Consider the following 26343-nt stretch of genomic DNA (forward strand, 5'->3'; position numbering starts at 1 on the left):
AGATGGAATATGCCTCTCCAGGCTCTTATTTTCTCTCATTAATTGCTGCTTCAAAAGCCATGATACTCCTACTTTGTTTTTAGGAACTTACTGCCAGCCTGCAGACTTTTGCTTAGGTAAAGCAGATGCTGTATGTTCTGGCCAATCTAAATTCTGTTGGTAGTTCAAATCGCAAGACACTTATCACATCTATCACTTTTTTATTAAAAGCACAATCTTCATGGAAGTTTTACTTGAATGTTGTTTTGAAGTTGGGTAATGAATGTCCCATTTCAGTCAACCAGTTCAACCAAGGAAGAGGTTGATCACGTTTACAGCAATTTCAAAGAACTAGCAACAGAAACAGCATTAAATTATTAAAAACCTATGAATTTATCAGCGTCTTTTAGTGGACCAAGATTCTGTCATTTTCTTGGGAAATGCATATTGAAGAAGCTAAGGAAACTTTTTCAGAAGAACGTGATCCTTTCTGCAAGTTGTAGGAAAGGATTTAGCTTTGGTTGGCATAATTTTCCTTCCCTTTAAGCAAGCTTGGTCTGCCTGACTATTGACTATTTTTGTCATTGTTATTAACTTTGCTAACCGTATTGCTAATTTCTTTGCATGGTTATTTAGATGTCTGAGAGTAGCTAGTTAGAGCCATACTGAGACGCTTTCATCTGTTTCCCTAATCCAGCTACTAGTTCTTAGGTTAGTGAAAATTTATGGGGAGCAATACCATTTAATGATCCAGCTTTTGATCTATAACAAGTAGTTTGGGTATGTTTGACAGTACAGAAATCCTTATTCTGTTCTAAAACCTTGTGTTAATAGTAGAGAAGACAACAAAGCTTTATTTGAATTAGAGATGATAGAAACTTAAGGGATGGGCTGTCAGAGACATAGCAATTTGACTTGTAAAGATAATTATAGTTGGTGCCTAACTTTGATTTTTGAGGATTTCTGCACGAAAGCTAATGTTTGGTCTTGATGATCCTGTCCCGTGGGGCCTCATGCTGTGGTTTCAACCTCATCCGACTCTGGTCTCCCCTTTACAGAGAATTTGCTGGCTAAATACATTCACACTCTGCTGGGGGGTTGCTGCTTGGCATTATTAGATACGTACATAGTTACTGGAGTTGCACCAAGATGAGGACAAGAACAGGCAATATTAGAAATACCTCCACTGAATTAATGCACACAAAATCTTATGTTGTCAAGGGGCGTTTTGTTTAGGACATCATATTTAATGTGTGATCTTTCTGGCTTTTAGCTGCATGCAAAGTGAATTTTAATCTCATTTTGAGATGAAGAATGAGAAAAAGAACTCAGTGGAACAAAATGCTTTGAAATAAAGCTAACTTCATGAAAACCCTGAGCTGGTTGTAGCAATACCCTGGAAGAGCAGGATTGGGTTTTTCAGGTTTGTGGGTGTGGGTTTTTTTGTTGGTGGTTTTCTTGGTTGATTGGTTTGTTTGTTGTTGTTGTTTGTTTGTTTTTTGCCAGCCTGATTTCTTCTGAAAACAGAGGTAATGCAGTTGTGCTTTCCTGTCTCTGTGTCCCCTCTCTCCCACCCAGCCTTGCTAAGAAATGCTGGACCTTGCCAGCCAGCTTCAGTCAAATTTGACAGAGGAGATTTGGGTTCAAAGATATTAGTTCTGATAAGTCTTTTCTGGGATGAAAAGGTGTCTTGTTTCTGCTACAAGCCCTTGGTTAGGTGCATTTGTTGTGCAAAGGGATGTGACCCACCAGCTCCTGTGCAAGAAGAGCTTTCACCAGAGCTTGTGCCTGATGGGACTGCCGAACTCTACTGCCTTGGGGTTAAAGCACTTGGAGGAGCTTTTGCTTAGCTTTTTTGGTTTCCTATGAAAGTTAGCACAAACAAGCTCTGAGTAGATAGCTGTGACACAGTGCCTGTTACCTGTTCAGTGGCACCTCTGTGGAGCAATTGCTCTGCTCCTGGCTGCAGGTGTCTGAACTCTGTTGCTGCCAAAGACAGATTTGTGCTGCTGGAGATCCAAGTGGGAGAGCAGGCAGGAATCATTGCTTTTGCAGAGTTAGTCATGCTTCTCCAAGAGACAGAAGGTCAGAGTGGAGGGATCTCCTTGGCAGATGCTAAAAGCAGTCACATTCAGGACTGGTGGCTCCCCTCTTTTAATTTAAAATACCAGTGAATGCGTGTCTCATTGCACGCCTGGAAATTCATCCATGGGACACAAACTCCTTGGTAACCAAGCTTCTTGTTTCAACTCATATAAATAGACTTTGACAGCTGTGAGCGAACATCTGGACAAAGCAAAATAAGTGGGTAAAGCTCTGGTGGAATGATGCAATATTTTAAGGAAACAACAGATATTTGTGTTCTATCTCCCTGCACCTACAGCTGTGATCACTGGAAAGGTGACATTTGCCAGCAATGTCATTTTCACTGTCTTTACAGCCTATGTATGTCATTAGATTATAAGAAAAAAGCAAAAATTTGCTCTGAGTTATGCCAGGGTATCTTGTATATTTCTTAATCCCCAACTGAAATGCCTTTCTACAGTGCGTGTCAGCATGAGCTGTTGTTTAATCAATACAGCAGGATGACATATGGGAAGGATGCCCGTGTGATGGCTCTGTCTAAACACTCTCTGGTTGTAGTGCGAATGTGGTCTTTAGGAGAAGTAGTGTTTGGTTTAGCTAGAATTTAATGTGCTTCTTGACAAAAAATTGCCGGAAGACCTAAAGCAGTTCCTTCTGCTTGAGAACATATGCATTGCTTCATTAAAGTGCTTTTTCAAAGGCAGCAAATAAAAAGCTTGCAAACTTGAGTGGCATAACTTTAATCATCCCAGATGTTGGGTTTCATAGTCAGTTGCTGTTTGGGTTAGATATAAGCACTTTTTGGTCGGAGACCGCAATGTTTCCTGCAGCAGGGAAATTTTTTTCTTGGAGTAATGAAAATAGCTTAATCTACTTGGAACTGAAAAAGAAAAAAATTGATTTGGGGTATTACATGTTGGAGACCAAAGTTTTCTGCTTTGCAGGGTGTTCTTGCAGTTGCAGTTAGAATTAGTGGAAAAGCTTGCCACCAGCAGCGTTTGGAGCCCTGCAGATCCTGTTGGCTCAGTATTGACTCCTAATTAATGACCCACATTCTCACAGATGCGCAGAGGCCTTCTGTGATGTGGCTGTACGAGTGGAAAACAATAGAATAATTTCTTTCCAGCTGTATCTGTCCCATGAATAAAGGACATGAAGTAGTGCCAGAGTGTGGTTTCTCTTGACTGCAGCACAGAAGTTTGGCAGCTTTTGTAGCCAAGGGAGTGTAATTTATAAAAATCAGAGATCTGATGACAACTGGTCAAGTTGTCTTCAAATGCAGTATGTTGGGATTTTCTTGAGTACTCTCTGTGTGTAAAGCCCAATTCTGGCTACAACAGCTGCATAATTCAAAAAAACAGTTCAAGGCCCAGGGTGAAACCCTTGAAATGGGATGGACTATAGCCTTTACTCTGACCCATGCTAATTAATCTCTTTCAATGAAGCCAGCATATACCTCTGTTTCTACAAGGAAGCCACTCAAGCTGTATCTGGTGTCTCTGCTTCCATCAGTGTGATGGTGGCTGTGTTTTCCTTTTACCATGGGCTAAAAATACTCAATAGTACATCACCTAAGCTGTGATGCTGTGATTGTGGACTACTTCTGTTAAGCTGTACTTGTAGTAATGTGCATTGGGCACATCCCAGATAGGACAAGTCTTTAATGTGCAATATGAATACAGTGGCCTCTGGGGCAATGTCTGTAACTCATGTGTTGGTGTAACCTAATATGTTTTACCTGTGTTACATTGGAGTTTACATCTAGAACTGAGCTGGGATTTTTTTTTTTTTTCTCTTTGTTTAAAAATTATCAGTGATTGTTTTAATATGTTCTGAAGTTATCTAAATGCCAGAAAGATTAATTTTACAGTACTCATGTTCATTGCACACAGGTTCTTTAAGCAAGCTTGAGCTGATCATGTGCTGACCTCGGGCTGTTTTGCTGTTCCAGACATTCACCAACACCTATGCAACTGGTTTTGGCTGGTCCAGTGAAAACTGGGCAATATGTGTGATTTTGTTGATCAATTGAAGAATCAAACCTCACTTCCTTGGAGGAAGCCATGAGGAGAAGCCAAAATGGTCCTATTGATTTTAGCTCTGATAAGTGCTCTTCTCTGACTCTGGCATAATGGGTGGAAGTGAGAATTGTCTGCTTGTGGAAGAGCAGGATAACAAACAGTCATGTGTTTGTGAGTGTACATTCACCTGCATTCGCATACACACTATATTCACAGACAGACCTGTTCTAGAGGCTGGGACACTTGCTGTGTGTCCCAGCCCGGAGCGAGTTCCAGAGGGTTTGCCACCTCTGGCATATGGCCATGGATAAATTTTTTGTGCATTGCCCTGGCTTTGTTATAAGTGCCAGAGCGATCCCGTTATTGGAGTGGGATCTTGGTCAGGAGGAATTCTGAATGAATGAAGCGTGATTTGCAGCATGTAGCATTTAGTTATTACTTTTTTGCCCCTTATGTCTGTTCAATGTTTTATGGCTGTTTAGCAGAGTCTTTGCCCAGCCTCATTAAGTGCCTTATTCGGCTACAATGGGCAGGAGTGCTGTTAGCAGTTCCAGCAGGAAGTGTGGCCATGTATCCTGTACCTGCCAAAGAGCTTGGGATGAGCAAGGCAACCAAATCCTAGAACACTCATCAAAAATGCAAATTAAATTCCACAGGCTTCTGTCACAGATCATCAGTATCAGGAACTTACATGTGCTCTGTGCACCTTTTCAAACCCTGCCAGAAATGGACTCTACAGCTGTTGCCTGCAGCTGTTTATGGTTTAGCTGTAATTTAATAGTTCTGTACATGCGGGAGAAACCGAGATGGTTTACTGACTACAGGCAGACTCTACAGCCAGAGGGAAGGACACTTTACACTATACCACGGTGTAAATAACCCCACAAACCCAAACATGGAAAAGTCATTCTGTTGCTGACAGCTGATTTGTGATTTTTCTTGCCACAAGGATTAGGTGCTCCTTGGAGCTGACTCGCCAGAGGACTCCTGTAGTTGGAGCTTGCTGGATTTTGTTGGGGTAGTTCCATGTTCCCATAGTCCTCACCTTCTGGTGTTTGGGAGAGGGGAATGAATTGTCCAGCTTCTCCCTGCTCCTTCCCTATCTCTCCTTTCCCTCTTCCCCTGACACAGATTTCCAAAGAGAAATAACTGGTTGCTGCTTTGTTGAAAGCTGTTCTTGGTTGCTGGCTTGATGTTGTCCTAGAAAGAGATCAATTGTGACGATGCAGAGCCATGCAGGGTGCCCAGGCAGTGCAAAGGAGAGCGCTTCATTGCAAAACCCAAGCCTTTTTTAGCAGTTAGCTGGTTATCAGTTTACAGAGATTTAAGGCACAACAAGCCCAAGTCAACCAACCACCATAGACCACGATGTGGGCATACGGCAGTCACGCAGCGCGTCTCTCACGTCTCTCTGCCCCCATTCCAGCTGAGTCACTCTCCTGTAGTTCTCTTATACTTGGCCTAAGTAGCACACCTGAGCCATGGTTTTACAAGGGTCACAAGGCCCTTATTTTATAAGGCTTTACCTATGTGCAACAATTGATGAAGGCAAAATCCTGCTAGTGGAACACTGATTGAGCATGATGTTCAGTACATTCTAGTACTTCTCAAGGGGAAGAACCTGAAATTTAGAGATTATGCAGGAATAGGGTAAGCATATGACAATTCAGTGTTGGTTGGGGGGACATAAAGCTGAGGGTATGAATAGGTTTAATAGCTCAGCATTTGTGGTGTTGGGGTTTGGTAGAAAAACCATCAGGTAACCAACAGCAAATACGTGTGAAAAGGTCCTTCTGAGGTTTAGTCAGTGGTCAGATCACGGACACAGTGGATTAAGTGTTGAGATCACACTGCGTCCATGCATCTTCTGGGTAAACACCCTGCCCTTTTGGCAGCGCCTTTGAGATGATAGTGATTTCTGATATGAGCACTCAGTTGCACTGACATCACACAAATACCTTCCCAACCCTGTGCTGGTAACAGTCTTGTGCTGAGTATTTCTTGTAACCTGATATCCGCTCACGCACGTGGAGTCATTCATGCATGAGTGGGAATTTTTGTACTGCAGGGCATGTGGTCCTCCTGGTTCTGCAGCAAGCATCATTTCCCTCTCCTGCCTCAGCTGGTGGATGTCAAAATCATGGGTTATATGTGGGACAATAGGCAGGTGAAAAGGAACAAATGTTTTTTTCCTGTTCTGCACCAAGCAGAGATAAGAATGCCCTCTTGAAGCTTCCTGGTGAAGAGATTCAGAAATAAGAACTGAGGGCATTTTGTTTGCAGCACCTCAGCGAGTTAGTAGAGGGGGTTGAGAAGTGAGGATTTCAGGACCTTCAAACTCTTAAGTCTTTTTCTAGATAGAATGAACTTTCCCTTGATGTCCACCTGACATCCAGGACAACTTGTGTGCAGCTGCTCGCTCAGAAAAAGGTTTCAGTCTCCAAACTGCTAACTGCCATCACACACATTTTGTGACACTCTTGTCTTATCTTGTGTCTTCTCTCTACTTGTGCAGCTTTTTATCAGGGTGGTTGGGGGCCGAGATGAGGACTTTTAATTCCCCACAAAAGTAAATAACTCAGGCATATAAACTATAGCTGAAAGCGTGAGGACGGTGCTCTGTCTCCCTGCATCCTTATGTTTTGTTTGAGAGTCCAGCTCTGGAGAAAGCAAGAGCTCTCAGAGGGCTGAATGTCACACTCAGATCAGAGAATTCACCCTGAAATGGCTAATTTTTTTTACTTAATTAATGAAGAAAGTTTGCTGCATGGAGAGAGGACTATCCAGTCTACTCCACTGAGAAATCCATATAAATAAGATTTTTTTTTTTAATCCTCCACCATCTTGAAGTGCCAAATAGATACTTTTACACTGAGCTCCTAGTAGTACTTGACTTGGAAGCATAGGATTGTCTCTTAAAATGTGTTGTGAACCAACAAGGACTGAAATATCTTGCCTGGAAAAAAAAACAGATCTCGCTTTTAGAGCAGGACTCTTCTGTAGGTTGTGCTGATTATTGCTTTGTGCTGCTTGACTGTGATTTTTGGCACAGAGCGTCACATACCAAATTCCCGAAATAAAATGCTACATGATATTCTAAGAGTTCTTAGGAAGCTTTAAAAAGGGATTTGCCTGCTGAGTGGGTACCTCTTCTGGTGAAGCCAAATGATACAGCCAAATGGTTTAAAAGGAAAAAACTTTAGTCAGCAGATAATTAGTCTTTTTAAATAAGTGCAAGGAGAAAAAACGAAAACCTTCCATCAGACTTGTGTTTGTAGAAGTTGTCAGCAATCCTGCTTTGATTGGAGAGGGTGTGCAGCTCCTTGAATAGTTAAAACATCTGTTCAGCGACGTTGTGAAATGCTCGTGTTCAGAACCCCTGATAAGGGGGACTGCTGAGCGCTTGGCTCATAGAGGCTCCACAGGCAGCAAGGGCTGCACAAGCTGTGGCCACCGCTTGCCTTTCCTCCTGCTGGGCAGAGCAAAACAGAGGAGACAACTACTGTTTTACATGCTTTGAGAGGGAGAGAGCAGGAAGTGCCTAGGAAATGGTTCATGACAGAAACCTGGAGTTTTAAATAGGGGAGAGGAGGAGGAGGAGAGCTCATGGGCACAGTTTATGAAGAGTTGAAACACTGACACCACAGCAGCAGGAGAAAACCAGACTTCTGCGAGAGGAAGCGCATCCCAAGCTATCCTGATGGAAGGAGAGACAGTCCCCGAGGGCAGAGGAGCAGCCAGCAAAGCCACTCGGATCGCCCTCGGTGTCTTTGTGAGTGGCACTGTTGTGCTTGGCACCGCTCTTTTCTTGGGTAAGTGAAAACATTGACACTAACCTGAGCACAGCCCTCCCCAGCCTGTCTGCTGGGCGCCCGTGTTTGTGCCTCACGACGTCTTCTGGTGAAAAGCTAAGTCTTTCTTTCATCCCCTTTTTATTTTTATCCTGAAAGGGATATGGATCAGTAAAGGAGTTCTTGTTGTGGGAATCCTAGAGCTGGGAGATGCAATGTAAACTCATGTAATGTTTTGAATGCTGAATTTAAATTTGGATAATCCGTTGAATGTGTTCTGACCAGAACCAGGTTCTTTCACAGGACGGAGAGAAACAGGTGAGATTATGCTGATTACGGATTCACTGGCTGTGACCGATGTGGAGTAATAGCCTCTCTTTCCTGAGAATGAATCTGTGTAGTGCACACATTTTATGGTATCTTTCGGATTTTCGTTCATTTGGTTTTCATTTAGGGCTTGACTAAAATTCGCATAGAAAGCTTCAATACTGCATATGTGTGCACATATTTTAGATCTTTCTGTTCTATGATGAATTGCAAAGTCGCCTGTACAAAAGTCATAAAGAGTGCATCTAGAATGAAACTGAAATATTTTCATCAGATATATAAACTGTAACTAGACGCAACCAGAAGGAATTAGTTTTTCCTCTCCCAGATTTGGAATTGCCTGTAGATTGGTTTTGTTAGAACACTTGAAAGCATATGCCTACACTTCTGAAATTGTGTGTAGAAATATAAATACGCCCAGAAACTCCAACCAAAGAGGAAGCTGTGTTGTATCCTGTAAGAACTTTGCAGAGTTGGATCCTCTTTTGGAAGAATTCAGCCAAACTTTTTGTTTCTTTACACAAATTTCCCTAGATTGGTGGAAGCCTTGCCTCTAAGTATATCTTTTGCTTTCCTCCAGTCCTTTATGATACCGTGATCTTGTTTGAAAGGTCTGCTTTGTTTATAGTCACAACATAGAAAACAGTGTCAGGTTTTCTATAGAATATTTAAAGCACCAGATTCACTTTTGGTTAGAGTTTTTCTGCTCTGGAGCAATTTCTGCAACATTTGCAGGCAAATAACTTCGGTGTTAGTGATCCCATTCAACTCAACAAAACTTTTTATAACCATGAGTGAGTTTGAATCTTCAAATTTCCAGATGAAAAAAAAAAAACAAACGTTTTTCCCCTAAAGAATGCAGTATAAACAGCAGGGAGTAATAATGGAGAGACCTTATTTCTTTTTGCCTGCACTAGGTTTGTTAGTTTATTGCTTAGAGCAATAAAAGAAATAGACATTTACCACCACAGCTTCTCAGAGATAGAACTGCTTTGTCCATAGGCCAGGTGTGAAAATTCAAGGAAATATATTAATTTTTGCAGACAGTTTTCCAAGTGTGCCTGTGGCATGTTCTGTAGGCAGGGATTCAGTGTTAAAATTTTCATTGGCATAACTGCTAAGAAAAAAATGTTGGCCTTGTGTCAACCAAAATGCTTTTAGGTTTTGTTTGGAAATTGTCTGAAATTTTCAACCTAAAGAACCAAGGAAAAAAAGTTAAATTGTTTTGGTTTAACATTTTTTCAGTTAGATGTTTCCATGCTTCATGGTGACAAGGTTTTGTTTGTAAGTTTGAGCTTAATTTTTTTTAGTTTTATTTAACTGTAGAAATGGACATCATTTTTTCTGTCCATATGAAACATTTCGGGCACCTCAAGATGTTATTTTTTTCTTCAGTTTTCATTTAATCTGCAAAACTTGCTCTTTCTGGTACACCTGAAATGAATTTTCCAGCCTGAGGAGTGAAATGTAGCTTTCTCCTACTTTCTCCTTCTCGTGGTTGCTGCAAGTCTAAGGAGGGTGTGGAAGAATCAGGTTTTATTTACTGTTCCTTGCTCATCCTGGCTGTGACCTCAGTGTGACTCCAGTGGGGAGCTCCCAGGGCAGAGGCTCGGCATTGCTGGGGTCCTGCCTGTGACACTCTGGTAGGAGTGGGGGCTGTGGCAGGGCAGGAGACACCTCCTCCTTGGAGAAAGCAGATTTCTCTCCTGTCCCTTAGGTGAGAAGTCAGGCAGCTTTGAATCTCATTTTGAAAGCCTCTCCTCCTGACTTGGTAGTCCTTTGGGCTTCTCACATCAGAGGAACGTTCACATAATTTGCTTCTGTAAATTTGTATGCCTTTTCCCTTATAGATTTTTTTTTAACTCAATTGTTATGTGCATTTGCTTAAGAGTCTGGAAACAGGCTTATCAAGAAAGAAGCTAAGATGCTGAGGGTTATAACCATAACTTTAAGTAATAATCTCATAATTAGTTATCTTAACAATAAAAAGGCAAGAAAACAAAACTGTGCAGAGTTTTTCTGTCAAAATTAGCAGTTACTTAAAATGGAAATGTTACTGCCAAAAATTTGTTCAAATGATCAAATTGTAAGTTTCCCAGTTGAAATGGTATTTTGCTTTTGTTTGTAAGTATCAAAAACACAAGGACTGCTTCAGATTAAGAATGAAATGATATCTGGGCTTTTCCTTCCTTTCTCTGCTTTGTTGAGAAAAAAGTCTAGCAAACGTTCAAGACCTGGATGAATTCTAAAGGGCTAAATTCTAATCAGGGAAAAAGGTGAGTTGGGAGGAATGCAGTATTTAATTGAAAGGGACATTATCCATTATTTTTAGTTCATCTTTGTAGTGGCTCAAAATCATATTCTGGAGATCTTCACTTCTCTATTTTCTCCTGTTCTTCAATATTCCAATTGCTATCTTTGTATGCCTCAAAATTTCTTGGCTAATTTACAAAGGTGTTTGAGGTGTTGTGTTTCACTAAACAAATGCAAGCTTTGGTAAAGCTGTCCAGAAATAATTTTGCATTCCCATTTTCTGAGAAACTTGGATTGAAATCCAGCTATTCCTGTCATTCGTTGCCATTAAAACTGCAAGATTGGAAGAGATGAAACAGCTTTATATTTAATTCTAGATTTAGGACTTCTGGTAAAAAAAAATTCCAGGGCTAAATATGCTAAAAATATTTCACATTTTGCAATCACTTTTGAACAACATATAACTACAGCAGAAATTGTTGTATAACTATCAACGCTGTTAAAGCTATTGTGCCATAATATATTCCATTGTTGTTTTTTTTTGTTCAGCATTATTTGCTTTTTTTTTATTTTTGCCATGGACTTTTATTAAGATAATGGATATAATGAGACATTTCTTTATGCCTACTGAGCACGTCTAGTGAGTGCTATTTCACCTATCCCTTGGGATTCTCCCTTCCTAATCCTAAGTATCAATTATCTGCATATTTTCTGTCTGAGAGCAGTGTCTGAAATTAGCAATTCCTGTGCTTAAATTTCAGTGGCAGTTGTAATACATGTTTTTAAAAGATGAGCAAAATTAACTGACAATTTCATAGTTCTTCTCAGCAAGGCTTTTGGAAACAAATGCCATTACAATACTTTTGGGAGAAAGTTCAGACAGAAACTGGGTTGCACCTTGTAAAGCACAGCTATCCTTGTGCCCATTGCAATCTGCTTTGTTCCAGGCTGGAATTAGGAGACCCTGGGAGTGTCCTGTTGGAGCTGGGCAGTGTCAGTGTCAGCTGCAGGGCAGTGTGAGCCCCGCAGCTCAGGGGAGCTGTGGAAACCCTGCCGAGGGTGCTGAGACTGCTCCGTGTTGCATTTCCAGCCATGGGAGGTGCACCCTGGTCCAGCGGAAGGCCCCTGCCCATGGCAGAGCATTGGAATTAGAGGGTCTTTAAGGTCCCTTCCAACCCAAGTCGTTCTGTTCTCCTGTGTTTCCAAGCTCTGGAGGATGATAACGATGCTGAGTTGTGTCATGGTGGTGCTGGCTGTCGGTGAGCAGGGCTGAAGTGATGCTGCTCCAGGCACTCCGCAGCGACGGCCCTTGCTCTGTGCTGCCCGTGAACAAAGAGCGGGAAACAAAAAGCGGGATTAGGAGGGGAAAATCATTTGTACAAGCTGCAGTATTTACATAACATACATTCTAAATATTTACTTAATATACATTTTAAGTGCTCTAAATCAATGCAGTCAGAGAGGCACTGGGACCAGAGGCTGCACTGATATTGGAATGATCGAGTACACAACATTTGGCTGCAGTTGTCAAAATTCATTGAAAATGATCTCATTATGGTTTTCCATTTTGCAGTTAGCCAAGGTCTTATAAAGTTTCATCCGAAGCAGCAGTACTGTTTGACTGCAGAATGCATTGAAGCTGGTAAGCAGCAATTTTATCCTCTCAATTGTATCGTGATTATAGTATGTTAATGAGATATTTATACCATTTAATTTTTTCCCATTATACATTTTAGCCAGAAAGCTTAATTAATGAGGGAGAAAGAATGACAACCCCAAACTTTTTAAAAAGTCACTGTTCAAATTGCTTCAGTTCTGTTTATTTTGTACAATTAAAATTCGTGTTTTAATTTGGTCTAATACTAGTCTAACAATGTTGACTCAAAGTTTCCCATAGGGAGTTATTTTTCTTTTTTTTAAATAGGAAACAAAATGTTAGCCTTCACGTATATTTTGTTGCTTCCTTTCCAGTTATCAGAAAACTAGCAAGTGAATTGTTAAGCAGAGAGATGCTTTTGTACCAGATCTGGCACATGCTTTATAGGATTTAAAATTAAAATAAGGTAGATTCAGACTAGTTATATGGAAGAAAATTTTTATGGTGGGGGTGGTGAAACACTGGCACAGGTCACTCAGAGAAGTTGTGGAGGCTTCATTCTGGAGGTGTTCAAGGGCAGGTTAGATGGGACTCTGAGCAACTTGGTCTAGTTGACGATGTCCCTGCTTATTGCAGAAGTTTGGACTAGGTGACCTTTAAGGGTTCCTTCCAACCCAAGCAATTCTGTGATTTTGTGATTAGGTACTGAAAAGTTACTGAGTCTTGGGCTTGTCAGACTGATCTCTCTCTTACCGCCTCTCACTGGCAATAGCAACCGGTAAGGAAGCAGTCACAAAATGGAGCTGAAAATACAATTATCTTTTCCAGTGTATGGTAGATCATAATTTGATTTATTTTCTAGTGCAGTATTCAGCTAGAGGTAAACACTGCATAGTTACTGAAATGCTAATCATAATCTACTTAATGTGTATCACTACTAAATTCCTCAGGCAATTAATTCTATCATGGAAACAATGGAGAGCCTGCTGGCTCCAGCAGCTCATATTCATGTTATGCCAAGTTCAGTCGTTGTTGCTGTATGGCACTCAAGAAGATTCATTGCAGATATTTTGTCTTTTTTGTTTGTTTGTTTCTCATTAATCATAATTTCTGTGCTGTAACCTTGTGTAATTCTCTATTTAAGAAAAAGTGTTCCACAAAATCAATGTGGTGTCTTTTTACAGCTGCTGCCATCCTGAGCAAGATAAATCAATCTGTAGATCCATGTGAGAACTTCTATCGATTTGCATGTGATGGCTGGATTCATAATAACCCCATTCCTGAAGATATGTCCAACTATGGTGTTTATCCCTGGCTGCGACACAATGTGGACCTCAAACTAAAGGGTAAATAGATAATTTCTTAAAGTATTTGGTTGGCTTGTCACTGTAGCTTGGTAATTGGCTGGGTTTGAGATGACCAAAAATCTCCACAGTTCTCATCACTGGATAACATCCAACAGCCCGACTTGATTTTCTCATATAAGTGTATATATATATATATATATATATATGTGTGTGTGTGTATATATATATATATATAAAATTGAAAATCACATTGAGAGATACTAAATTTAACAAAAGCAGAATTTGGGAGGAAGTATAGAACTGCTGGGAATTCTGGGAATTCTACCAGTTAAGAATGAAGGGATGAAATGATACTGACTATACCGAAAGGAAAAGACAAGGGGATTTAACTCTTTCCCCCTTCCAGCAGATGGTTAGACCAGAGTGCCGGAGCTCAGCACACACACGTAAGAATGTCCCAAAACCAATCATCAGTCCAGAGCAGCAGGCTGTCTCTAAATGGCCAACAGCAGGAAAATATAATAAGGCCAAACTGGAGTGATATTCTCCAGTACACTCACCTAGCCCTTGGCAAAGAAAATTTTCAGGCCTCCAGAGATGGAGGTTGTTTGGATATTGTGTTTCCTTCCCACTGCCGTTCAGGCTGCCACTGAAGTACCTGAGCTATCATCAGTGAAACAGAAAGTTTCTTAGGAGTGTTTCTGGAGGAAAAAATAGCCCCAGGGTGGAAATGTGTAGGAAGAAAGGTATTTTAATCTGCATATGACTTGCCTTTGGTCTGTACTCTGCAGTGTGGCTACCTCACCAGGAAGCCCTGCAGACCAGCTGGGGAGAGAGGGTGATGATTATTGTTTGGTAGGAAAATCTTGCAACATTCTTATAGTCTCGGCTAGAAGTGAATCATTCAAAAAAAGGGACGCATGCAGGATTTAATATTGTTGGTGATGTGCTTGAGCTTTGCCCACCTTGAGTACACAATTGACATGTTAATTGACATAAGGGCCTGATTTGAGCTCACCACAGAATGGAGGTCAGTTTTAGGATTCAATGCTTAAATATAGCACTTATTTTTCTTTGGATTTTGTGTAGGCACCAAAGCCCTTCTCCAATTGCTTTCTCCAGTCTTATTGTGTTCAGTTTCACATCATTAAGTATTTTAAAAGCTGCATTTGGGTTCAGAATATGAGTTTTGGTTTTCAGCATTGTATATGATCTCAAGACTTGCATTTAAAGTCTGCTGAAGCTGTCACAAGGAAAGGAAAAAAAATATTGCCAGAGCCTGTTTCAAGTTATACTTTTCATTCTAATTGATCTGCTGCCAGAATTGGGCTATATTAGATAACAGCACATCCTGCATGAACCATGGCCACAAAGAGGCCAGGCTTAATTGAATATAGAGTAGCAAGCTGTCACTGTCATCCTTAATTTCCTCTTTTTACAGGTCCTAATCAAGGACATCATGCTAAGCCAGATTTTTATTAGGTTTACTTTCTGCAGTCCCTTTAGAAGCTGCTAATACATAGAAAAAATGCAAGACAAGGAAAGAAACATCCAAGTGGGAAGTATTTGCTTAATGGAAACTCCATATCAGATAATGGGAGTTTATACAAAGTTATTTAATAGGAAACCCTTGGCATGGACAGGGACAAAGATGTAAAATGCTGGTTGGTGTTCAGGAGTGTTTTTAATACAACATTTGCCATCTCCTCCTTAACTTTTTACTTCATGAACTGTCCAAAACATACCCTTTGTAAATAAAAAAAAGGAAAAAGAAAAGTGTTGGTAGCTGAAATAACAAGCATAACTTCAGCCTCTAGGTATATTTGTGTTTTCCCTCGAGTTATTTCAATATACTAGCTCAACACTGAGTTATTAATTTGTATATGACCACAACCGTGCTAGCAGAAGTTTTAGCAAGAGGAAGAACTCCTGTATAGAGAAATGATTATAGGACTGAATAGACCTTTGGAAGCAAATTTAATCTCTCCTTTCTCAAGAACTCTTAGTAGAACTTTGTACCACACAGTACACACCTGTTTGACATTCGCTAGATTAAAAAAGCCGGGGTTTTAAAGACCTGGTTATTATGCAAGTTCTATGCTCTGAAATACTTATCATAATAAAGAAATCTACTAATCTTAAAGTCATAACATGGCTTGGGTAGAAAGACACACTTTTCATATTTGATTCTCTTTGATGGTACAATATAGATGGAAACATTTATTCAGGCTATATATTAAAAAAATATGTTATTTAAATAAACTGTTTGGACATCTAATCTGTTTTCTGTTCCCTGAATGTTTCTAAGCCTGCTCTTCTTCCTGAGAAAGGGATGTTGGGCAAAGGATATGTTACACAGGTTGCACAAGTGTATCTTCAATATTCTGGAAGCTTAATTTTTTTGTTCAGGAGCAATTTCTTCAGAAGATCCTTCAGTTAAATAATGGGTAGCAAGTGTAAGAATTAATTTAGTCTTACCAAAAAAATGTAGTTGAAGCTATGTAATGTCATGTACTGAATCCTGCATTAGGTATTAGTGGGTTTGAGAACAAAACATTATTTTCTATTTCTTTTGTGTTTGGTGTTTTGGTTTGTTTGCCGTTTCTTTGTTTGGTGGGTTTTTTTGTTTGTTTAGTGTTGTGTGTGGTTTGGGGGTTTGTTTAGTTTTCTTTTTTTGTGGCTTTTTTTTTTTTTTTTGTGTGTGTGTGTGTGTGTGTGTGTGTTTTGGGGGGCGTTTAGAGGTTCTTTGAGACTTACAAGAGGAAACAATTTTGCAGCTTCAGAAAAGGGTAGAACATTTTTTGTGCCTTAATAGGGAATTTCAAAGAGAGGAAATGCTAGTAGATCAATGGAAAATAGCTAAGAAGTACTGGGTGGTTGATTTTTTTTTTTGGCTGCATATCTCTGGTTGATTAAAGGATCAAAATTAGAACCATTAATTTTGGGGTTCTTCTAGATCTGAAAGACATAATGTGAGAGTTAAAAATACTTTTCTTTTTAAGATTTGGGTTTAAAATGGGGTAGGAATATAAATATAATGCTCCCATGGGTTTCTCTAGCTGTCTTAAGATGCATTCAAGCTAAAATCCTACCATCATTTCCCCTTTAATTTTTTTTCCCATACATTGTTTCCATACACTTGGTTTATTTTTCTGCACTCAGAGGAATCCACAAACCACATGTGTAACTCACTTTGATCGCCTGGCTATACAAAATAAATAAAGTTCTAGCCTGGAGAAAGTGGTAGTAGGTCTTTCCTTGCAGCCTTCAGCAGGATTTTGGGCGTCATGGAGGAATGTAAAGAAGATAATGGTAGAGAGCCAAAAATGTCTCAAAAGCAGCGGCCTGTGGTGTGGGTTACGATGCAGATCTAGGTAAAAGACATGTAATATGCAGGTTAAAATTTCTTATAGAACTGTTCCTTATAGAACTTTTTTGGAAAAGTCTGAGGTACAACCACCTCCCTGTAACCATTCCCGTCTGGACCAGATTGTCCCTGACCTGAAGCCAGCCTTTCCTTTTCAAACACAGCGCAGGCATGTGAAAAAGTACCTCACGTGGGTTAAGAGCAAACACTCCTAGTGCCCAATAGACCTCTGATGAGGAAGTTCTTGGAGTCCTTCAAAATGGAAAGAATCATTTGATTGTGGCCTGTGTTGTATGAGCAGAAGCGATAGCAAACTGCAACAGCTTCAGCCTTATGTCAGGTCAAGACTGCAGTTAACTCTATGAATCACTAGATGTTTGTCCACTTACCATAAATTTCCTGCAAAGCTATTTGTGTTCCTGATGAATTTTTCCATTTTGATTTGATGACCTCCATTAAGGTTTTAGGAGTGCTTTTGTCTTGCCACTGAAAAGCAAGGGCTTTTCGTGGAGAGTTCAGAGCTGGAAGTCTGAAGCACATAATTCAATGCTTATTATCTGTGGTGAATGTTGGTTGTGAACCCAGAAGCTTCTTTTCCTTTCTCTGAAGTCTGAAGTACAATGGTATACAGCTGGCTTATTTTTTTCCTTCTCTGAGTGACCATGCAGGAAGCAATAAATTAAAATAAAAACAACAAAACAAAACTCCAAAAACTTTTTGAAATCTCAGCACCGCAAAGGAGCTGATTTGAATTATGTGAACCATTTTATGCAGCGTAGGCAACTTTTCCCAAGACAATCTGCAAGGATTTCCTTTGGAAAATAAATTCTTTATAAGTAAAACCAGTAAGTAAAAATCTCGCTTTGGAAATTTATGCTGTCTGACTATAAAATATAATTTCAGACTGATCCCAGGAGCTGGTGTTGGGCAGTTGCTGCTATTGAGTGGTTGCTGTCCTGCACAGAGGGCCCTGTGCCACAGGGCTCTTTTAGGGCTGGGTTTTTTCTCCCACCATTCAACTGGTGCTCAACTGGGACCACTGGGATAGTTTGGATGTGTCCTGTTAAGTCTGAAATGCAGCTGCTGACACTCATCCCCAGGTTTCTGTGTTAGCTGACCTGTCTTTTGTGATTTGTTTCCTTCAAAATTATTTGAGCTTTTCGAGAGCTGTCCCAAGCATGAGGAAGAATACCAGCAGTAATTAAGATAAAATAGGATATTTATGTTTTTGCCTCCAATATATTACTGGGCAGCTGCTCTTGAATAAAAGGAAAGCAGAGAAAAGCAATAGCACTTCATGCTGTTTTGCTTGGTATTTTCTGCAGTAAATTGATCTCTTTTCAATGGTACAGACACTTTTTTCCAGTGGTCCAGATCTTTCCTATAGTGGCTTATTTATCTGAATGTAAGAAAAAAGAGAAGTGGCACAAGTCAGGTAAATCTCTCCAGTCAAGAAGTTAGTAACTTTTTGTTAAAATGAAATAACTAAATCAAAAGTAGAGATGCCAAGACTTTTTCCAGGCTTGTGGCTGCTCCAAATGAAAATTGGGTTTGTAATGGGTGATTTTGGAAAACCATGAGTACAGAGAGGAGACAATTTTGGTATCTAAATGAGGTTTAAAGGCAGCACAGTAACTGAGCCGCAGGATTCCCACAGCATCTCCCTGGTTTGGAGACTAGAATGGGATCCTCCTCTGAGCCCTCAGCTAGAACCAAAGTGGCACATCCTGCTCACTCCTGTTCCACATGTGGCACGTATTTCCCCTAAATTTACAGTGAGTCTGGGGTTTGTATGATATATATCATGCATATTTGCTGGGACCGAATTTCAAAATTCTTGATGGCTCTTTTTGGGTGGGTAATTTTACAGAATGAGGATTGATGCCTTGGAAGGCACAGCAACCCATAACATCTGATTCCCTTTTCAGACCAAAAAAAAAATCCCACAAGTACATGTTGAAAGTGTTATTGCAATGATGTAAATGTAAATGTCATTAAGTATGGAGCTCCACCTATATTGTAATGATTGGAAAATTTGCAATCTTCTGCTGTAAATGCAGCATTTAAGATTTAAAATCATTTGCATAACGTTATAATGATGTGTTTTCTTCTAAAGCATAATACTTGGAGGCCAGAGGGGCAGGGCAGGGAAGAGGGCAATTCTACTCAAAAGAGTAAGATTTATTGTTGAAATTAAATTTATGAACAGAGGCTCTCCCCTCCTTATAAAACAAATTTTGGGTTGATCACAGCTTGTGTACAGTTATGTTGACTTGTGGAGGAACTCACATGATGGGCTTATCTTTTGACATAGTAACTCAGAGAATTTACGAAATGCTGAAACTGTAAACAAACAACATTTCCATTTCGGAAATGTGCAGTGTATTAGGGCACTGAACAGCATTAGGAAGCACTTATGTAAGCACAGCTGTGTGAATGCTATTTCCATGAGAACTTCCATATTGCTAAAATGGATATTCAAGGAAAGAATTGAGGAATTTCTTTTCAAGGGGCGAGGGGGAGCCCTAGAATATCAGTATATTAGTTGGGTTTATTTGTCTAAATACAGAATTCTTTCATGAAATTGGTATTTGGGAATATATATTTGTTTTACTTGGTATATGTTTCTTGGGAACTAGAACCTATATGAATTGATTAATTACTAGATTTTCATGAATTCCTGTGGAAATACATATTCATATAAATTACATCCTCATGAGTACAAAATTAATTCATAATGATTTAAATGTGTCTGTGGAATATTAGAAGAATTAATAATGAGGGGCTGTTATTTTCAAGAGTCACTGCTCCATCCATGGTGAGATGAATGCTGCCATCAAGAAATTGGCTGATGGACATTAATTGTATCAAATACAAAAAATATCTTCCTGAATTGATAACTGCTCTCTTGATCATGATTAAATACCTTAAAAAAACCAAAAAAACCCAACCAAAACAAAACCCCAAAACTAACCCCCCCCAAACCAAAACAATAAAAAAAAGCAAACAAACCAAATTCCCCCCCACCAACCAATCACCAACCCATCCTCTCCCCTCAGCTCACAAAATAAAACAAGGGGAGGAGGGAGAAACAATTTATCAAAACAAGGCATGCCTAGACTAAGGCATCAGCTCCACAAGGTCCATTCTGAGGAACGAACTCATAGAGCTGCAGAATACACTGGTAGTTCTATTAAAGAAAAAACAAACAAACAAACTAGTTAATGGTTTGGAAATATGGAAAATTTTATATTTAATATCTGAAGCATATCTGAGGCTATGCAAGCCAACACAAGGCCTTCCAAAAGTGACTAATGGCCCCGTCCATTGATGTCCTGGGTGGTTCTGCCTTATAAAGAAGTGGGAATACACAACGCAGCAGGTGTAGGGCAATCTGAGAGGAGTCCAGTGTTCTGCATTATTTCATATTCCTGTGTGAACAAGGGGTTTGCCATTATGAAATTTGCTTTGAGTGATTGTTTCAAGCACTTACGTACTCCAATAAGATGATTCTGGTGATCTGATTATTAGTAATGGGGAACTGAGAGGAAAAAAAAGAAAGTAGTAGAAGGCTGGTTAAGAAGGGAATGCAAAAAGCATGAAAGTGGAAATAAAGTACGCTTTGGAAAAATTTAAGAACTTCATTATAAAGAGAACACCAGAAAGGTGTATTGATTTCTTACTTTATTTTACTTTAGACACTCAAAGCAAAAGGCTTTAATTAGGCAAGGGTAACTTTAAGCATATGGAGAAAGCTTTTTTGCAAACCTTTTATGCCAGTTTGTTCTCCCATATATATATATATATATATTTAGCAAACAGTAGAGAAATCTGGACTATAATTCATCAGAAACTCAAACTAGGTATATATAAAATGAAGTGAAATATATTTTGTACTGCATTATGTTTGGATTGCTTCCCTTCCTGTGCTCTGAAACCGAGAATTGTTTACAGCCACCAATGCACAAAGAAAAGGAAGAAGAGCCTTAATGTCAGTAACAATTCAGCAAATATTTAATATATTTATGATGGCAAGAAAATTTTTCATTGCTTTTTTTGTTTGTTCATTTGTGAAGGAGTAAAAATTTTATCTTTAGACTGTGTGTTTTCTTATTTTGGACTTTTGGAAACAAATTTTTATTTGAAAACCAATCATTTGCAGTTCACTCCTAATGCAGTGGGGAAGAGGATTCTGGACTGCACGTGTCAGACTGTGCATAAGATACCTGGACTAGCAAGGAGCAATGCAGAGCAATTAGCAGAACTAGTAGTTTACAAAAAAGAAATAATTTTAGATTAGGCCATATTTTAGGGAAACCTCAGAAACCAAATATTGTATTGCTATCAATTGTTGCTAGAGGAAAGAAGTGGCTTTGCACACTTAAATTGCCTATCAGGAGACATTCTCAGCTGAACTTTTGTTTTAAAGGCATAAAGGAGTTTAATGAGGCCTTGAAATCATGTATTTGAGGTTGGGTTGCACAGGTGTTGGACAAGAACTGTGAGCAGGCATCTGCACATCCACTGAGATTTTTCTCTGTGGTATTTTCCAGGCAGGCGAGATCTTGCTTTGCTCTTCTTCCAAGGCTTCCAGATGAAAAACAATGCTGAAATGGAAGCTGGGCTGGTGCATTTGTGTGGGAGTTTGGCCTGTGCTATTAACCTGCTAAGAGGGGCAAAGTTGTACTGAAACATTAAATGTTGTGTCCTACAGCAGATGTCCATGATTCTGAAAATGATTTCAGAGGAGTGCTCTGAGGGAACAGACTTAACTCCAAGAATAATCTTGGCTTGATGATGCTTGTGTTGTTCCCAATAAGTATGTTCAGCTTGAAATTCCAAACAAGTCTGTCACTTCCTTTCAGAACATACATACATACATACATATATATATATGTAAAATATTCTTCACTCTCCCCTCTAGACTCCATTCCAGCTATAAGAGTCCCTTTTCCACAATGATGAGAATAAAAATATATGTATGAGTTTTTCTTCTTTGACTGTTTTGTAACCTGGAATGTTGCAGTCTAATGAAATTTTTATTTTCATGTATCAAGACAGGAACATTAACATTACACAGCAGTCTTGTGTATAATTTTATATGCTGTGGCCAGTGCTTTTATTTTGGGGTAGAACATTGTGCCCCTCGGAGGCACAATGAAACTTACCACTGCCAACTCTCCTCCACTTTAGACTCTGAAAAGGAGGAATTGGAAACCAGATACTCTAAATGAATGTCAGCTGGCCCCAAACCATTCTGAAATGATCACTCTTGGAATGTGTAAGCTCATGTTGCTTCAGACTGTACATTTGTCTAGCTGTGATGTCTGTAACAGCACTGTGGTTTTAAAGTTTTTTGTGTGCCCTTTGGCATCCTGGTCAAATCTTTGCTCTGTGAACCACACTGACCTTGGCTTCTGAAATCCAGTGTGCTGAGAGTTTGAAGAGAGGGTGAAGCCTTCATGCTACAGCTGGAGTGCCAGACAACCCCAGTGGCACAAGTGCAGTTGGATACTTGGGGTTTAGAGGTTACTTTTCAGAAACTCTTTTGCCATACCTCTTAAGTGTGAAGAAAATATGGGAATTAGAGGTTAGACATTCTTAATGAGAGCTAGATTAATCACAATTTTCTTATAGTACAGGGACCTCAGGGAATGACATTCTGCACATGTGTTGTGTGTTTGATTTAATTGCTAAACACCAACCAAGGTTTCAGAAGGTTTTTCTCTACATTTAAAAGGTAAATCCTCACAGAACCTCTTTAAAAGAACTTGCTGCTGGCTTCAGAGGATCACCTGCAATTTTCCAAAAGATAACTTGGGTTTTGTTTTTTCACAGAGGTAGCACATAACAGTGCTAATTTAGGGAGGAAACAAAAGTTGTCACTGGTAGCTGGAGATGGGAATAGATCTTTTAATTACTCTTCTCATCAGTTAAGAAACTCAGTTCTTATAGCTGTAGAGCGCAGTGAGGGGAGGGTGACTAGCAGAGTATTGCTCAAGTATTGAAAGAGAAATTCTCTGTCATTGGGTATTTGCAAATAAACCTGCTGAATGTGGAGGCCCTTGGGCTGCTTTCTGAGTCTGATCCCAAAAAGAATGCATTACAAGCTGCTTTCACTGTAGTACTGAGCATCATCTGGGCAGTGCCAAGCAACTCCCACTGTCTCTGAAACGGGACTGAGGGGCATTCACCGTCTCCAAAGGATCACAGTCTTTGAGTGTATTGATCAAGTTCAGCAAGCTTTATGCTCATAAAGGAGCACTATTCCAATCACTATGACTCTGATAAGGAGCAATCTGTGGCTCACTTTCTTTATCTGCAACAATGGATAATGGCTGTGTCTCCTTGGTCTGTCATGTGCTTTGAGTGCTTTGAGATCTGTATCCTAAATATATAGAGTGCAATCGTAGGAGGAACCACTGGATTATTTCCTATGACCTTTTTTGTGTCACAGACAACTATTTTACCCATGTAATGCAGCTCAGTAGCTTGCACTGGGATAAAACATAATTGACTTTGGGGTAAAGTTAATCTCCCCAAAAAGCATGAAATCTTGAACATATTAAAGGGCAGAGAAGCCACTATCTCCTCTGGTTGCTGGTTCCAGTGGTTAATCACTGTCACTGCTGAATTTGTCTTCATTGTTCAACAGCTGGCTTTCTTTGTGTCTTTTTTTTTTCAATAGACTGAAGTCCTCTCTGGCACCAAGCATTTTCTAAAGGTGTTTTGATATTGTGATCCCATCACCCTTTCACATTTCTTGGGGGAAAATCATGTTCCCTCATTATATGCTTTTTTTGAGCCTCCCTTCTATTTCTCAAGCCACACCCTCCAAAGAAAAAACTCAACTGTTTTGGTATTTTTCTGCCCTCTGTCCAACTGTCCAACATTGTTTTTACAATTCAGACAGCCAAAGGGCAGGCTGTGTTCCAGTCTGTCTCACCAGCCTGTGTACACACTAAGATCATCTTCCCACTTTGATACTTCTCTGGTTTTGCAGTCCAACACTCCCGTCTGTTCTAGCATTGCCATGGGAGTTCATGCTGAATTATTTGTCTGCTTCTAGCTTTTCACTCCTCCAGGGTTACAACTTTCCAGGAAATGGGATGTCCCTTGGGGTTCTTGTATAATTTTTGTTTTGTTTACAGTCCAAACGTATTCCCTGGGGGATGTTTGCACATTGAGTTGTTTTTCTTCAAGATACTAAGCATGAAAATATATTTCAAATCATTGTCAGATATCACTGTGCAAACGCTTGAACTTGCATTTTCCACACAGAGCAAATGTTTGTAAAAGGATAAGGACAAAATCTAATGGAAAAAACGCTACTGACTTTACTAACCCAATGATTTCTCTGCATCTAGGGTTGTAAAGTGCAGAGAAAACTCTTATTTTTCTTGTTAGAATAGGAAATAAGCCTCGTGAATAACATAGTATTTCTCAGGATTTCAACACAACTATATACATAGAAAACTGTCTGATAGGATACAGTATATATACAATCTGATCAGGACACTGATAAATTGAGTCAATATTTCTAATCTGAATAAATGGCGTGCATGTTTCTTTTCTCTGCAAATCTGGCTTTACAATCCTTTTTCACGCAGTCCAAGTCAGACGAAGGAAAGGTACAGGATTTCTTGGTGCCATAAATAAAATATGGTGGTTGAAAACCAAAATGAAGCTATGCAAGACAGTGGGCTGGAAAATCAACAAGGGCTGGAAATGGAAAGTAAGGTTAAAGGTAAAACTTAACCGCAAGACTATCCTTAGCAGCTTTAGAATAGTATGGAGTTAAATAAACACACATGCAAAGCTTACTTTGTAATGTGCCTTGCTCTCACTTTTAACAGCAGATGATTGCTATTTACTCAAGGGTAGTGAACCACAGGAAGCTGGCCTTTTTTAGCCCTCTTGCCCTGAAAAAAAGACTATGTGAAAGGAATTCAATATCAGCTCTCTTCCTTCCCGTCCCAGCTCCCCACCCCCAGCTGTGCCTTTTTTCCTTGACCGTATATCTGAGCATCTCCAGTTCAGACAAGCGAAGATCACTCCCAGCTATGGAGTGTTTTTTTGTCAGTGATGTTGAGTCTTTGTGTTCTATACAAGAGTTGGGGAGTGCAGTGATGCAAACGTGCCTGACCTGGGGTGACAGAAGTTCAAGAACCTTGACTGCAATGGGAACTTCTGCACCCCCAATGCCTTGGTACAAGAAAATGAATGATGAAGCCATTTACAGTCTCAGGAAGTTTAGGATATTGTGAACACCTTTAGCCAGTTTCTGACTGTGCAAGTGGTAGCTCCTTGATGAGATGAGCTACATTATTACAGAACTGTGGAGTGCAATTGACAATAAGTGTTGACACTTGCCATAACTAAGTTTTATGTGACGGGAAACCTGAATCTTGCATTTGGACATTCTGTGCATATGGAAACACGAACAATGAGGTGCTGAGGTTAGTGATAGAGGCCAAGATCCTTTTTTAGTCCAAAGAGAATGACTTTGGAAATAATTTAAAAGTGAAGAAAGTGAAAGATGTAATTGAAAAATAGCTGTTCTGCTAAAAAAGCCATTCAAATGTATACTTGATATTTGGCTAAGGAAATGGGATCCAAAGTGTACATTCAGCTGGCTTAAACTATGCTGGTTCACTTTGTTTGTCCTGGTGATTTTTGGTAATGATATTCTGCTTTGCAAGCAGGCTAGTGGTTTAACTCAGTAGCAGCAATAAATTGTTAAGTTTTGGTTGATGTTAATAACAGTTTTGTGCTTTTTCAGATGCCTGGAAATCAGCTTAGATTGTGGTTTCTTTTTAACCTCTGCAGCCAGATTGCTATTCTATGTCTAGTGCTGTATCATTCAAATGAGAGCTGACAAATGAGCTGTTATTTTAAAGGTGTCTTTTCAATATTGTTGGAGTGATGTGTATTTCCTAATCTGATCAAAACTATTTATTCCTAACAATTCTTCTTTAGAGGTAAAAGTTTGGTGTCCTAAAATGGAAGATTGCTTTAAGAAATTAGAACTTCTAGTTTGAAACAAGAAAACAGAAAACAAGCAAGCAAGCAAGACAGATCCAAGAACAAGATCAATGTCCTCCTCAGTGCTAAGTGAGCCATTTTAGTCAAAATGTTGGTAGCCCTGATCTTCCTAACTAGGTCAAAATTTAAGGAACCTGTGCTTTAGGAAAACCTATCAGACTGAACTTCTCAGTGGATTTATATGAATATGCACAATTCCTTAGTGAGGTGTGAGAGCTGGAGCTTGGAAAGACAAAGTAAAAAACTAAACAGCAAATCTGTGGTATCTTATGAGGTTCAACATTAACTGGTCTTTGGTGGTCTTTCTCTTCCTATCCCTCAAAAAACAACATAGGTTTTGCTTACATTTTGGCATTGAAACAGAAAATATCTGAAGCCATTACAATTTTTCAAAGTGGAAGGAAATTCTCCCAGACAGCTATAGTTCAGGTGAATTTTTTTCTGAGGGGCTGAATTTGCTCTCCATATATCACTGGCTGGCATTTCCCTTACTGTAGATGAGAACCTGAAATCCATGTCAGGTGTCAGGAGGAGAAGCACTGCTCAGAGAGTGTGGGATGGCCCTGGGGCA

At 39.7% G+C, this 26343-nt stretch overlaps 1 protein-coding gene across 1 annotated transcript in view; it reads left to right on the plus strand.

Moving 5' to 3' along the window:
* Nucleotides 1-7785: 7785 nt before the first annotated feature.
* The window catches only part of PHEX (phosphate regulating endopeptidase X-linked), a 103458-nt gene continuing 84900 nt past the window's right edge, over nt 7786-26343 (plus strand). Inside the window, exons 1-3 of the mRNA XM_040057033.2 lie at nt 7786-7897; nt 12030-12098; nt 13238-13399. Coding sequence (XP_039912967.1) covers nt 7786-7897; nt 12030-12098; nt 13238-13399 — 343 coding nt within the window. The remainder of the gene's footprint in view (nt 7898-12029; nt 12099-13237; nt 13400-26343) is intronic.

This window comes from Hirundo rustica, chromosome 2 (genome assembly GCF_015227805.2).
Source record: "Hirundo rustica isolate bHirRus1 chromosome 2, bHirRus1.pri.v3, whole genome shotgun sequence".
Classification (NCBI taxonomy): Eukaryota; Metazoa; Chordata; class Aves; order Passeriformes; family Hirundinidae; genus Hirundo; species Hirundo rustica.